Source organism: Oncorhynchus mykiss, chromosome 26 (genome assembly GCF_057628025.1).
Source record: "Oncorhynchus mykiss isolate SJ-2025 chromosome 26, ASM5762802v1, whole genome shotgun sequence".
Taxonomy (NCBI): domain Eukaryota; kingdom Metazoa; phylum Chordata; class Actinopteri; order Salmoniformes; family Salmonidae; genus Oncorhynchus; species Oncorhynchus mykiss.
The window spans coordinates 11,913,638-11,930,000 of NC_143047.1; the positions used below are offsets into that span (position 1 = coordinate 11,913,638).

Consider the following 16,363-nt stretch of genomic DNA (forward strand, 5'->3'; position numbering starts at 1 on the left):
TGGAATGTAGCTTAGAGTACTGTACTGGACCGCCTGTGAAAATCCATGGCATAATGTTGTGAGTCAGCCCATATCAGACACAAAAGAGCATGACCCTAGAAACGAGTGTTTAGCATTTCTTCAGAGCCGTGCTCTAATTACTTGGCTGAGGGGAGAGCTTGAGTGTACGCCCTAGTGACAGTCTACTACACCACGCTACAATACCTCTTCAGTCCGCATGGCTTTCTCTCGTTCTCAGATTAGGCCTGGGAATGACAGAGTACATCCAGTATGCTCATGGAGATCTCTTGAGTTTTTAGGACTACATTTCTTATCAGCCCCTGTTCTTGTTCTGCACTGTAACTGTGAACGCTCTCGGGTATAGAGCGCCTGATGTAGACATCTGAAGACACCATTTTACACCCCCCCCAAAAAAGATGTCATCCGTAAGTGCCAGTAAAGGCATGGCGCAAGCTTTCAGAACTTAAGATGGAAATCTCTTGCAGCTGAGGAAATCAATGCTTGCTTTTTTTTCCCCCCCTTTCTTTTTTTTCTCTCACCATGCACTTAAAAAGAGAGAAGGGAGACCACCCAAACTGTGCCTCCCCCCTCCCCCTTTAATAAGGACCACATACCTCTGGTCTGGAGGGGAATTAAGGAGCCAGCGTAGCTCGTAGCTCGGCGTAGCGCAGGAGCACTTGTGCACTACCATAATTAGGATCTTTGTGTGAAATAGCACATCCAGGTCATCGAGAGCAGCCCCAACCCTGATGCTGCAGACCTCTGAATACCTCACCGCCAAGAGAGGGGGGTGGGACATGGAAATCTGTTACCTAACAGAGGGGGGCTGAGTTATGCCTGTTTTGAGTGGTACAGTAAGGGTCCCCAGAAGGGCCATATTTCAGCAGATAGGAAACAGAGGCCTCATCCCAGGCCCTCCGTTAAACTTACACGGTGCAGCAGGCCAGGTCCTGCGTAAGCACAACTCAGCATGGTCACTTCGTGCACAGAAACCGTCTGATGTGTCTACAAGATGTTGCCCTTTAAAATGACTCGTACATTATCAGATTGACTTCAGTTTGAAATGATGATGATTACATCAAGGCGATGACTTTTACATCCTGGGCAGATTCCTCCTTGATGGCAAAACAGTGGAACTCGGAGCTGACATGATGCGCCCTTCATCCTAATTCAGTCTGAACAGCACAATGGCATTGCTTATCGGGAGGTGCTCGCAATGTGCAACACAATGTTAGATTAATGACTCGCTAACATTTTGTTGAAAGGAATGAAGTGAATTTAAATTTTTCTAAAAGTTAAAGAGCTAATGTTACAGTATTAATTTCCTCTTGAACAGTGAGTGGGAAAATATCCATTAGTGAAATTAACCACAGTTTCTAGGTAGCTAACATTGTGCAGAATACAGTGTGGGGCCACAGTTAATGAACACTGCAGTGGGTGATATTTCATTATACAAATTAATGCTCACATTTTAATGGGAAAGTCACATAATGAATCTAGGCTTCAGTGACAGCAATTAGAGACACAGATTGTCCCCTTCTGGACAAGGCAGTATTTAGCAGTAAGCAGCTGTGTGTGTAAAAAAAAAGAAGGTCTTTGCTCTTGACAATGGCTACGCATAACTTTAGGGGAAATAACCAGTCGAGTTTCCACTCACCTTTAAACGGGGAACAGAGAAAGAGCCAGGCCTTGCCCATGTCACATAACCTTAACCCAATCAGAATGAATCAATAGGGACCCATGATCTTGCTCTCCATTTCTCTCCCTCTCTCTCTCCTTCTCTCCCTCTCTCAATTTCTTTCCCTCTCTCTCTCTCTCTCTCCCCTGTTATTTCAATTTCTTGTTCATGGACAGGTTTAATACCAACAGCCCCTACCCCTTTTTCCAAACGAGTACCTCTTTGCATGTAACAACACTCCTGCATAGTAAACACATATGTTGATGTTTGTTGCTGACCAACAGCTATTTAACATTGACTCAAAGGTTAGGCGTTTGGATCGGTTCCTTTCCCCGAAGGGTTTCCCCAGTTCTGCCCAGATAAGATTTGAATAACAGCACTTCTTCCAGTGCATATCGCCTTTCAACGTTACGTAAAGCCATATGGAAATGTATCTGAAAGTATGTCATATCTATTAACTGTTGTAATTGCCCCTCTGTAGTGGCTCTGGGTGTTTATTCTGTGGTTACTATGGAGCTGTGACAAAGCATCCAAAACCAGATGAAATCTGTTGGAGTAGAGGAACTGTTTAAAGAGGTAGAGCAAAAAAAAACGCTATGTCCCAGCACTGCGAGGATGAATCCATTGATTATATTTAAACATTATATTAGTTCTCATGAAAATATACTATTTTTCATAGTACTGTGGCAGGTGATCGTGAAATAGTTGCCCCCATATTTTATGAATTTGTATTTCATTTTTTTCCCTTGATTGTGTTAATATGTTTTCTTTATTACATATTACATTTTTTTTGTGGGGGGAGAAATGTATATTTCTAAACAAGGACAAATTATAATTCCTTTCTTTTGTCCCATGGAGATCTGTTGTGTTTCACAGAGGTTGTGCTGTTTGCACTGATATCAATTAAAAGTGGATTAACGGGTACATAATGACCTTTAGCAGTAAATTGTGTGTAATGTTGCAAGGCAGGATACAGTATATTCCCCAGATGTCACACATGCCCCTGACGTATGATTGAGCAGATGTCTTAGTGAGTCCAAATGGTCCACAAAGAACACACACACACACACACACCACACCACACCACACCACACATTTACGGTATACATTTCCCAGCCATGTGTACATTGATTACTCTTCACGGTTTGTTTAGATAGGTATCATATGTTCAGTTATATTCAGTGGTGTTGTGGAGGGTAAAAGCTTCTGCTAAATGGCATATATTATATTATTATAATATTAAATGCAAGTGAACACAGTTTGCCCACTTTTTTTGCCTAACAGTTTACCCACTGTTTGCGGGAAAAATGCATTGAAAGTATAGGAAGTGTTACTTTATTCACCATGACCGGCGCTCAGAGTTTACCCACTGTTTGTTTACTGTAACGTTATTGTATGTCACTGGTTATATTCAACTGTCTGAAACCCAAGATTATATATGTCGTCTTATGTTTTTTATATTTGGAATGGTGGTGTTGATAACCATTTTCATCATTAACAGCCACCCAATTTATTATTTTTTTTTGCAAAAAAACTAATCACCCAAATTTCACTCTAATTTTGGGCCTAGAATATCATTTTGTCCAGTTAAAGGAATTGAGAATGATAATTTGCATCAGGGACGTTTCCTTATTAAATCAGCCCAAGCCCTTGTTATCCTGCTTAGAGGATAAGCACTTATTGGGTTAAAAGCTCATCTCGCATGGTTTATTTTAAATATGCTTCAAAATCGCTCTTGTGTTAAAAGAAAAGAACACGGTAGTCTCTCTCTCTCTATCTCCCTTTCCCTCTCTAATTTTATTTCTCTCTCTCCGGTATCAATATTGTATTGAGTTTGTATTTGTGGCCCTTTATTTGAGAACTGTGCAGTAGGTCTGCAGGTCCTACAGTCTTTTTCTGGAATGGTGCCCTCCAAATAATGATAAATTACTTGAGCAGTATTCCATTTGCTAATTATATCCATGATTTACTACTGCGAGAATTAAATCATTCAATTCAGTCTTGCGTAACAATGCAACATTTTTTTTCTGTAAAAAATGGTTTCCATGTGTATAATCTAAACATGGTATAGTTATATATACACACACAATACTTGACAAACATCCCTTTATTCTTGACTTTTTCCAACCCCCTTGCTCTTAACACATTTACAGTTGAAGTCGTAAGTTTATATACACTTAGGTTGCAGTCATTAAAACGTGTTTTTCAACCACTCCACAAATTTCTTGTTAACAAACTATAGTTTTGGCAAGTCGGTCAGGACATCTACTTTGTGCACGACACAAGTATTTTTCCAACAGTTGCTTACAGACATATTATTTCACTTATAATTCACTGTATCACAATTCCAGTGGGTCAGAAGTTTACATACACTAAGTTGACTGTGCCTTTAAACAGCTTAGGAAATTTCAGAAAATTATGTCATGGCTTTAGAAGCTTCTGACAGGCTAACTGACATCATTTGAGTCAATTGGAGGTGAACCTGTGGATGACATCATGGGGAAATCAAAAGAAATCAGACCTCCACAAGTCTGGTTCATTCTTTGGAGCAATTTGATCTGTACAACAATAGTACACAAGTATAAACACCATGGGACCACGCAGCTGTCTTACTGCTCAGGAAGGAGATGAGTTCTGTCTCCTAGAGATAAACGTACTATGGTGCGAAAAGTGCAAATCAATCCCAGAACAACAGCAAAGGACCTTGTGAAGATGCTGGAGGAAACAGATACAAAAGTATCTATATCCACAGTAAAACGAGTCCTATGTCGACATAACCTGAAAGGCCGCTCAGCAAGGAAGAAGCCACTGCTCCAAAACCGCCATAAAAAAGCCAGACTACGGTTTGCAACTGAACACGGTGACAAAGATCGTACTTTTTTGAGAAATGTCCTCTGGTCTGATGAAACAGAAATGGAACTGTTTGGCCATAATGACCATCGTTATGTTTGGAGGAAAAACGGGGAGGCTTGCAAGCCGAAGAACACCATCCCAACCATGAAGCACGGGGGTGGTAGCATCATGTTGTTGGGGTGCTTTGCTGCAGGAGAATCTGGTGCACTTCACAAAATAGATGGCATTATGAGGTAGGAAAATTATGTGGCTATATTGAAGCAACTCAAGACATCAGTCAGGAAGTTAAAGCTTGGTCGCAAATGGGTCTTCCAAATGGACAATGACCCCAAGCATACTTCCAAGTTGTGGCAAAATGGCTTAAGAACAACAAAGTCAAGGTATTGGAGTGGCCCTCACAAATCCCTGACCTCAGTCCTATAGAAAATTTGTGGGCAGAACTGAAAAAGCCTGTGCAAGCAAGGAGGCCTACAAACCTGACCAAGTTACACCAGCTTTGTCAGGAGGAATGGGACAAAATTCACCCAACTTATTGTGGGAAGCTTGTGGAAGGCTACCTGAAACATTTTACCCAAGTTAAACAATTTAAAGGCAATGCTACCAAATACTAATTGAGTGTATGTAAACTTATGACCCACTGGGAATATGATGAAAGAAATAAAAGCTGAAATAAATAATTCTCTCTGCTATTATTCTGACATTTCACATTCCTAAAAGAAAGTGGTGATCCTAACTGACCTAAAACAGGACATTTTTACTAGGATTAAATGTCAGGAATTGTGAAAAACTGAGTTTAAATGTAGTTGGCTAAGGTGTATGTAAACTTCCGACTTCAACTGTAGCTGTAACTTATCCAAGAGAAATGCATGCTAGGAGCATTACTATGCCTAAAAGCCAAGCTTAGCATTTCTGCTTGTTGTTTTTTGATTTCAAATCTGGCTTTGGTTTAAAATATATTGTAATTGCTAACAGGACGTTTTTTATGTTAAGATACTGGTTGTGACTTATCTCTTCAAAGGCAAAGGAGATCCATTTTTCTGGACAAATTGCGTTTTACCATTCAATTTTACCATTAAAAAAGATTTATGAATTGTTATATACACAGTGTATTTACATAGAGATGCTCTACCTGCACTGTAAGTGAAATGATGCTACTACCACTATTCTACTACCGTGATATACAGACACATGTTTTCCATATGTTCATTCTTGCTCATTTGTGTCAGTTAAAGTTTGTTTTAGTTTCATATGAAGGGACTGTGTCTTCCACTATTTGCTCCAAATAGCCGTAGAGCCATTCAGCTGGGAAGGAATGGAGAGCTTCTTCTCTGTGAATGGTGATTTATGATAAACTGCAAATAGAGAACGTCCGAGAAATCACTGTCTCATCGCCAAGGCAGAGGCCTGTCAGCGAACAAGGCCAAGAGAGTGAGGCCCACCAACAACCGCCATGCAAACAGAGATAACATCGAGACAGTTGTGTTGTCAGTTGAAAATAGTATCTCTTGTAGTGGACTGAAAGCACCATATGGTGAAATGGTTTTTATTGCGTCGACATGAGTGATGGCTCACTTTGGAGGAGCTGGATCGACCCGTATTCACATGCCAATCCCCGAATGGAGCTGGGGAGCTGTTTGCTGAATGCAGAATTCTGTTGAATGTTGGTTAACACTGAGATCATTGTGTTGGTTTTCACTGTTGTTCCCTCTCTTGTTAATTTCCTTTCTCTCTCTCTCTCTCTCTCTCTCTCTCTCTCTCTCTCTCTCTCTCTCTCTTTTTCTCTCTCTTTCTCTCTCTCTTTTTCTCTCTATCTTTCTTACAGGAGAGAAACCCTACAGGTGCCCTCACTGCGACTACGCAGGCACCCAGTCTGCCTCACTGAAGTACCACCTGGAGCGCCACCACCGTGAGCGGCAGAATGGCGGCGGCCCCTCCTCCGGACACGCCCCTCCCTCTGAGCACAAGGAGGAGCACGGCAAGGGTGGCGTCTTCGCCCGTCCTGATGTCCTCCGCGGTGTCTTCAAGGGCATGCCCTCCAGCCTGGACTTCAGAGGGGGACCGTTGCACCCCCACCAGTGGGCCCCTCCCGGTATGTTGTCCCCCAGGGAGCGTGAGAGGGACAGAGAGCGAGAGCGTAATGGCCTGGGACCTGACACTCCCTCTGAAAGCATGAAGAGCCCAGAGGGCCCCTCCGCCGCGGACGTCCCAGCCAGCTTCAGAGACCTGGGGCGGGCGTACCAGAGTATGGTGGGAAACGGTGTCAACTTCCAGGGCTCCCTGCAGGCCTTCATGGACAGCTTCGTCCTCAGCTCCCTGAAGAAGGAGAAGGAGATGAGAGAGAGCCACCTGCAGTCCCAGCATTACTTTGAGAGTGGTGAGCCCAAAGCCAAGAGGGCTGATACTGGTGAAGAGAAGGCTGAGGCCAAGCCCTCAACGGGCAAGCCTGGGTCCCAGTACGAGCCTCTGGACCTGTCTGTCAATGTCAAGCCTGAAACAGGCTCTCTGCCTGGCTCCTCTGTCACCTTCCAGGACAACGTGGCGTGGCATGGCTGCCTCTTCTGCTCCTTCACCACCTCCTCTGTGGAGCTGATGGCCCTCCACCTGCAGGCCAACCACCTGGGCAAGGCCAAGCAACGGAAGGAGGGCAAGGAGCACCAGGGAGAGCCCTCCCACTTCCTCAAGGCCAGCATGGGCCCAGCCCACCTCCATGACAAAGACAACGACAGAGAGGGGGTGAAGAGCCAGTCAGCCTGGTCCAACCACATGGAGCCCCATGCCAGCATGGGAGCCTTCCAGAGCGACTTCTACAAGCAGTATGGAGGCATGTACGATGGGTCCCCAAGGACCCCAGGCCTCCAGGGGTTTGGAGCGACATGCCCTGACCCAGCCCTGGAGCAGCAGAGCCAGGCCAGAAAAACAGCTGGGGATGAGCTCTCAGACAAGGCCTCCTGCGGGGAGCTGGAGGAGCAGGGACAGTCTGAGGATGAGGAAGGCAGGGCCGACGAGCGCTGCCACAGCACCGAGTCCTCCTCCGCCCAACCGGAGAGACAGCGACCCCACTCTGATGACGAGGAGGAAGAGGAGGAAGAGGACACGGTGGAGGGGGAAGATGAGGACAGTGCCACCTATCAGATGCCGAAGCAGATGCAGGCCGTGTCCCCAGCTAGAGAGGCCCAACGACCAGGGGTCTCCATGGGCCCTGGGGCCCCTTTCCCTCCCCAGTCTCGGCCTCAGCCACCCCTGGAGAAGCAGTGGCAGCAGGGCTTGGGTCTCCTTTCATCTCCTGGTGGTCCCCCGGGGCTGCTGAAGCCAGAACATGCCCATCTCGAGCAGCAGATGAACATGCTGTCCGTCCTGAGGGCCTACAGCTCAGAGAACCTCGCAGCGTTCAACGGCCTTGGAAGTGGCTCAAACAGCGGCGTCGGCATCAAGAGACCAGACGCACCCGGTAAGTGAGCCTGACCCTGCCGCATGGCACCGCCTTTCATCTTATTGTCCCTACGTCCACAAACACACAAACAATGCACACACACGTACACACACACACACACACACACACACACACACAAAAACACATTCAATATTGTATTTACCTACATTCTCTAACACTACGATATGTACATTTTCCAAAACCCCAATTTATACACCCACAGCATCAAACGCTCGTAACTTTGTCCTGAGATTCACAATGAAACTCAGAAACTCACACAGAAAAACGAGATTTTCTCGAAAGTGATTTCGACCTTATTTCAAGCAAGTTTAGAAGCTATTGGAGTGGCGAGTGGCAACAGATTAATCTTTATTACACGTTTATATTAGGGAGACAGTAGTGTCTTCTCTCCCTCCATCCCGGGGAAGGGAATAATCCTGTCTCCTAGAGAGCAGGACCTCAGCTCCCATGTCATCTCAAGCACACAGCGGTTAACTATCTTAGCTCTCATAAAGCCCTCTCCCAAAAGCCCATTACTTTATAAGACCCAAAGATCTATGGGCCTGTGAAAAATGAACTGTCAGCTTTCATGATTCTGTTAAGGTTACAGGCGCTCCTTGAGACTGCTGTTTTTCGGAGTGCCCTTTTGCAGTTTCGGTGATAAAAATCTCAGGGAAAGGGGATCTTCAAGTTGAGCTCATAGCTCAGCACTGTGCCAGCCAGTGTAGAGTTGTACGTAGTAGGATAAGTGAACTACACACTTTAGTCCAGAATTCAACTAGCCATATCTGGAGGATTCCGTCATTGAACATGTCTCTTACTCGCCTCTCATTTTAAATGACAACATACATTTTAAATATTGCATTTCTTGAATATACTGTAATACTAATTAAATGTCACACACACACACGTTTTCCCTGAGGCCTGTTCTCTAGCAACCTGAATTCATTTTGTGTTTAGGTTGATACCACTGCTCCTATTCTACAAATATCGAATGGCAAGACTGTTATTTTATTTTGTTAGATAAACAATCCCTTTGCAAATAGATTTAGGATTAACGGACCAAAAAATAGGCCTATTTTCATTAAGTTTCGACATGCTGCAAAATACTCAGTATATTTACATGAGAAATAGTTTTATGATATGCTTTTGTCTTACGGTTTACGAAGTAATTGAATCAAAGCCCAAATTCGAAAGAAATGAATAACAGCACTCTTCAGTCAGTTGGTTTTCTACTTAGAGGTTTAATGTTGTCGGCACGATAATTTACCAGGCAGGGACAGAAATCTGGCTGACCAGTGTATTGTGAATACGTGACCCATCGAAAAGAAATGACACAATTGTTCATGATTAGTTGACCTTTAATGTCATGGAAACTATGTCTGTCATCATGGAACCTGTTGCGTATTTTATAATCTTAGAGGGTCATTCACAGCGATGAAAATCAGTGCCATTTTGACTTTGTAAGTGCTTTTGTGTTGGAATGTCCTCCTTTAATTCAAAAGGCATTTGAAAGCTACCCTTGTGACGTAGTCGCTTTTCCACAGAAGCGAGAATGCCTGACCTTTTTAGATAAGGCTTTGTCTGTGGAACAAAGAGCTTTCTTATGTGTATGTTATTGTCCCCGAGCTCGAGTCAGTCTCTCATTGTAATAGGGCCTGGCTGTTGACTATGTAAACAGCTCGGAGGCATTGATAACTCTTTCACAATCGCCTGACCCGGTTACAGTTTTTAGACAACACCAATAGATAACCAACGAAACATAAGAGATGAATATACTCTGAGGGTACAAAACATTACGGACACCTTCCTAGTATTGAGTTGCTCTCAGAACAGCCTCAACTCTTCGGGGCATGGACTCTACAAGGTGTCAACAAGCGTTCCACAGGGAAGCTGGCCCATGTTGACTCTAATGCTTCCCACAGGTGTGTCAAGTTGGCTGGATGTCCTTTGGGTGGTGGATCATTCTTGATCCACGCGGGAAACTGTTGAGAGTGAAAAACCCAGCAGCGTTGCAGTTCATGACACAAACCGTGGTGCCTGGCATCTACTACCATACCCCGTTCAAAGGCACTTAAATCTTTTGTGTTGCCCATTCACCCTCTGAATGGCACACTTACGTCACACAAAAATAAAACCCTTCTTTAACCTGTCTCCTCCCCTTAATCTACACTGATTGAAGTGGATTTAACAAGTGACATCAATAAGGGATCATAGCTTTCACCTGGATTCACCCGGTCAGTCTATATAATGGATAGAGCAGGTGTTCCTAGCTTCCTGGTTTGTACACTCTGTGTATGACGTCAGTGTTCATAATCTAGTTGTGTGTGTGTGTGTGTGTGTGTGTGTGTGTGTGTGTGTGTGTGTGTGTGTGTGTGTGTGTGTGTGACAGTGTTTAAGTTTCCTAGCCCCGGCAGGGAGGCTGGAGGCTGAGTGGCTAAGCAGCATGTCAGCGTGTCAGAGCCCTTGTAGCTGGAGCTTCTCTTGACCCCGTAACACTCACCTCTGTTACACCCCTGATAAATATTCACCATGCGTCCTCCTCTCCTCTCAGGGCAGCAGGGCTCAGTGTCTAGTGTTACACAAGTGTTACACACACTCACCTTTACCAGCCTGTACAAGGAGAGGAGGCACAGGCTACTAACCTCACTAGGCTACATCGTTCCATCAGGCCCTGAGAACCGCCCAAGGAAACCCCTCTCACCCCCACAACCAGGGGCAGAGAAACAGATACTGACCGGACCAGTCCCCTCTGTATGTGCTGTGAGTGTTCCACAGGCAGGGTCATTCTCAACTAAGGTGCACTCGTACGCTGTTTCTCGGCTAGCTAAGCACAGCTGGATGGAAGTGTGCCAAGCCTGGCCCCGCCTCCTTCTCCACCCCTCACAACACTCTGTCTCCTGGCAACATCTGCTCCAGAGACCTCACACGTTTGGTTTACAGAGGTGACAGAAGTACAGTAAACAGTCATTCAAAAACCCTTCAGGAAACATTCTCCAAAACTTCACAGTGTGTTTCCTGTAATCAAGTACAGGTGACAGCAGTGCTGTTAGATATGGAGGTCATGGTAGACACAGGTAACAGGAGATACTCTCACTGCGTGAATATGTAGAGTGCATGGATAATAGTCACGTCTACCTACCCCATATAAAGTAGTAGAAAGTATTCCTTAATAAAGCCCACTATCCTCTCCCTTCGTCCACTCCTGATCTCCTTATGGAGGGGTCTTCCGTGGGGAATTGCAAGGAACATATTCTCCACAGTTATTTGGGGTGGGGGTGGCAAGCCGCCCTGAAAATGTCATTCAGAACTGGCACAATGTGATTATCTGAAGTGGATTTGCATTAGGTTTGCATGCAAATAGAGCATAAATCATTAATATCGAAATTCTCGCCTGAATTTGGGCTGTCGAGCACATGGGCTGGGCTCGACGGAGAGCTGCGCGTCGTAAGTGGCTCTCTCTTTATTATGCCCAGAGCTAGGGGTGGGTCCTTCACACGCACGCGCACACCCACACACACACACACACACATTAAATATATGAATGGCGAATCAACAGTGATCATTCCATTCTCCCTGCTATCTCATTTGAGAGAGGTTTCCAGTTGGTATAGTGTGTAGTACAGAGTATCGTGTTAAGGTTGCTATTGGTCCGCTGTGTTGTTGAGGTCAGCCAATGTGGATGTGTTTCACACAGTCAATCGCCACCTGTGATAGAGGCCTATCTATAGTCAAGACGTGATTAGGCCTGTGCTGTTGCATTACTTAAACAGTACAACATTGAACATTTACACAACAGACTACACATTGTTACAGTGTGCACCTTTCTGTAACACCCCCATGGTCGCTCGTTGGTTGAGATTGGCAGTCTGAAGAGGCAGCGTTGCTGAACGCGTGGGTTGGGAAAGGGCCTGGGTGGGCGCGCTCAGGTGTTGCTGGGAAAATAGCATAACTCAAAGTGAAGCACCTCTCGCAGCAGAAGGAGGGCGATGGAGACAGAGTGAAGGATAGAGATCGAAAGCTATGCTCACGTCACTTATAGGTGTATCTCCGGCTTTCTGTGCACAAGGACACTCTGCGCGCGCCCTGTAGTGGCTGGGCTGCTGACTGTCATTGTGGTTGTTTGTTTTGTCGTTGATGATGATAGTTGGATGAATTGCTATCTTGATTCGCCTGCTTTAGGAAAGTGAAAAATTGCTTGTTTGGACAAGTATGAACCAACAACTCAGTGTCACAGTAATGGGATCTAGAAACCTCCCACTACCGCGACCAGCCATTAGATTGTCCTCTGTCCTTATCTATTGCTAAGCTTTAGAGCGAGACTGGCTCAGCGTAGCTAACAGAGTGTGTCATGGAGGGTCACAGCACGGTCATTCAGTGGTGCTGTGCCACCCATGTTATGATGTCCCTTGGGGCAAGGTCACCTGTCACTACCTCAAACACTGATGTTTACTGCTTAGAGTGTAGTAAAAATCGGGGTCGTCAGCCTCAGCACCCTCACCCGACTTTCGCCACTTAGCCCAGACATTCCAGGGGCATAGAGGGCACTGGTGTTTTCAGCTCGGTGACACGGTCAGGGTGAGCGCCGGCACGAGTGTTAAACGAAGCCGGTCTATCGGTGTTAATGCTACAGCGCTTGACGTGGATCCAAGGCAAATGAATCTACCGACGCTAGAATGGTAAGGCTCTGGTGGTATGTCTATGGCCAGCATCTTTCGGGAGAAAAGCAGACCGATGATGGGTGTAGGGGTGCAGGGAAGGATGGGTAGGGGTGATGGGGGGGGTGTATGTCCCCCGCCCCGTGAAAATAGTTCATAAGGGCACAACACCCCCTGGTGGAATTGCAGAGGAAAAAGAGGGAGAGATGGGGAGAGAGAGTGGAAAGAATGAAAGAGGGACACCGAGAGGTATTTTCGAGTGAGCGAATTTCAATATTTCTGCTGCGAAGACGTGCGAATCCACCACATGGCCCTTTGGGTTGATCAATTTGAGAACCCTCAAATGCAGGCGCAGTTTGTTCTCAATGCGCAGTGCACACGTGTCTCGTGCCAGGCTCGCACCGCGGGAAGTTCAGGAGGAGGAGGAGGAGGGAAAGAGAGAGAGAGAGAGAGAGAGAGAGAGAGAGAGAGAAAGAAAGAAGAACAACGAACACAGACACAGATTGGCTGTGTCAGGAACACAAACTATGTAGAAAATGTAAATGTATTCAAGCCTTCTCTGATATTTTTAGCCCTGAGTACAGCCTCCTCTGACAGCGTCGGTCTGTTATCCTATGCTCGCGGGAGGTTTTTTGTTTCTCGTGTGGGGGGGGTTGTAGGGTTGGTTGACTACTTAGTTCTAGCAGTGTTCATGTCACTGGTGGCCAATTACCTCTGTCAAGAGGGAGAGATTTGGCCCTCCCTGTGTGGGACTTGAACCCGCAATCATGGAGGTCAGATGCAGGGTTGTGCTACTCCAGGGCCTGTCAGCCCCCCCCCCCCCCCCCCCCACTACTGAGCAGTGCCTGTTTCAAGCTCAGACCAGAGTAGTAAAAGGATCATATGGGTGGGTCCCTCTGAACAGGTTATTTAAAGTTATTATGATCATTAAGAACATAAGGTGCCTTTCCTTGACTGGGGGATGTCACCGATGTACAGGATCAGAGCTGGTATTACAGCTCCGTTACTTTCTCTGTCGAGAAGAAGGCAGGGCTTTGCAGTTCAAACACTTCCTCTCATACTGCGACTCATACAGTCTCTCTCTCTCTCTCTCTCTCTCTCTCTTTATTTCTCTCTCTCTCTCTCTTGATTTCTCTCTCTATCGTGCACACAAGCACACACACACATATGTAATCATTCATTAGGATACAGTAGTAAAATGCAGTCTCTGAAACACACACACACACACACACACACACACACAGATTAAAGCCTGTGTTCTTTACAGCTTTTTCAATTTGCTGCTCAGTAATTACCAAAGCCACCTAATTCATGGACCCATGGACTATTATAGGAAAACAGAGTGAGCGACAGTGATACCAGCATTCCCAGTCAGAATATTTATATATTTTCTGTGTTGTATTCCTTCCCTAACTGTGTAACCCTCTTAATACACTGTGATAGGATGAAACCTGGTAATTGCCAATAATACTGTCCTCATCAGGTGGCTAATTATCATTAATTTGGTCTTTGTTAGTCTGTTAGTGTACAAACACAGCCACACAGCTCTGACAAGTAGGGAGGGCTGGGTACAAACAGCCACACAGCTCTGACAAGTAGGGAGGGCTCGGTACAAACACAGCCACACAGCTCTGACAAGTAGGGAGGGCTCGGTACAAACACAGCCACACAGCTCTGACAAGTAGGGAGGGCTGGGTACAAACACAGCCACACAGCTCTGACAAGTAGGGAGGGCTGGGTACAAACAGCCACACAGCTCTGACAAGTAGGGAGGGCTCGGTATAAACACAGCCACACAGCTCTGACAAGTAGGGAGAGCTGGGTACAAACACAGCCACACAGCTCTGACAATTAGGGAGGGCTGGGTACAAACACAGCCACACAGCTCTGACAAGTAGGGAGGGCCGGGTACAAACACAGCCACACAGCTCTGACAAGTAGGGAGGGCCGGGTACAAACACAGCCACACAGCTCTGACAAGTAGGGAGGGCTGGGTACAAACACAGCCACACAGCTCTGACAAGTAGGGAGGGCTGAGTACAAACACAGCCACACAGCTCTGACAAGTAGGGAGGGCTGAATACAAACACAGCCACACAGCTCTGACAAGTAGGGAGGGCCGGGTACAAACACAGCCACACAGCTCTGACAAGTAGGGAGGGCCGGGTTAGCTTAGTGCACTAAGACACCTGTGTGTGTGCTAACAACCACGAGAGGCTGTCTCACACGGGTGATGTGTGCTGAGATTAGTGAGATTGTGTTGAACACTAATGACATGCACTAATGTCAATGAGAATCTGTCTCAAATTGATGATCCCTTCTAAAAGTAGTTGCCTAACTACACAGCTGGGAGCAAGGCACTACCTTCCCTGCATGGGTCAAACCAACAGGTCCCTGACCATCTTCACTGCTCCCCCGTACAAAACGCTGGTGAGATCAGCCTTCTGTGGATCGTTCCCAAACCCACGAAGTCTTTAGTTGATAACATCGCTGGAGGGGAAAGTTCTCCCGTGATTAAGCTGTCTGGAGGATGTCTGTTTCTCTGAGTTTCTTAGGCGACAGACAGTGTTGGCGAGACTCCTTTTTGTGCATTGTGCAGTGTGAGATGACGAGTTGACGGGTGAATCGGAGGTGCTATTTCACACGTGCAATATTACCATTTTGACTTGCACCGAGGTGAATTATCACCTTGTCACTCACCAGTGCAAATACTAGTTTCATCGAGCTATTAATTGTAATAGCTGTTGTCAACCCCTCTGGATGATACCTGTTGCTCTCCCTCTGCAGCCGTGGGATCTCTAAAAATACCCCCCCCCCGCTCCCTAATTTCCCAGATATCAACTCTTCTGTGCCGAGAAGCTTTTGAAAGTCTTCCTATTCTCTCCTTCTCTTTCCAGCTCTTTATACCTTGATGATGTTGGCCTCATAATTTCCTGAAAGTACAGTCAGCGAAGTATCAAGTTCAGATCGGACAGGAGAATGAATATCGGGTGCTAACAACTGCGTGACAATTATTCCAGGCTGGGATCGTGGGAGTTGCAGAAAGTCGCTGTTCCCATTCATACGGTAATGGGTGCGCGCGCGTGTCTCTGTATGTGCGCTGTGTGCATTACATTCGATATAACAAAACATTAAACAATGGGTTATAAATTGGCCTTCCAACCCAATATGCCTCATTTGATATGATTTTTGCTTTCCATCTTGTTATTTCGGTGTTTGTTTTTCTCACTCCTGTAGACTTTTGTTCAAATTTGAGATATTCCTCTTGGCGCCGGGGGTTCTCTTCCCAAGGCGCCCTTAGATGTAAGGAGTCAGCCTCGGAGGGGTTTGTGCTGATAAAGTAACTCCTCCTGCGAGAGCGCAGGTACACCACGCATGCAACGCGAACACAGCGAGCGTACTTACACCGCCTGCCGACACATAATGAGAGAATGCACAGGAACTTCAAGGACAACAGAGGGAAAGAAAGGGAGAAACGGGCACAACGAGGGGGGGGGGGGGAAGTAACTATGTCACCTTTTATTCGCTCTGTTATTTCAACATCAATGGTACCATAGCGTGATGCTAATAAAAACACACACAATAACACAAGTATAGACAGATGAGCAACAGTGGTGTTTTGAAAAGGATACTGTCGCAATTAAGGACAAGTAACGAGCGTTATTTCCCAGCTCGTTGTCTGGTGCAGGATGAACCAGACAACTAAGCCATGTTTGATTTAAACATCCAAAAGATAAGTTTCAC

General features: G+C 45.9%; 1 protein-coding gene across 6 annotated transcripts in view; it reads left to right on the forward strand.

The window, feature by feature from the left end:
* Window positions 1-16,363, forward strand: part of LOC110506377 (zinc finger protein 536) — a 203,120-nt gene that overhangs the window by 136,633 nt on the left and 50,124 nt on the right. For all 6 annotated transcript variants that reach the window (XM_090222128.1, XM_090222132.1, XM_090222126.1 and 3 more), the window contains exon 6: window positions 6,354-7,979. In XM_090222128.1, the coding sequence (XP_090078254.1) occupies window positions 6,354-7,979 (1,626 nt within the window). The remainder of the gene's footprint in view (window positions 1-6,353; window positions 7,980-16,363) is intronic.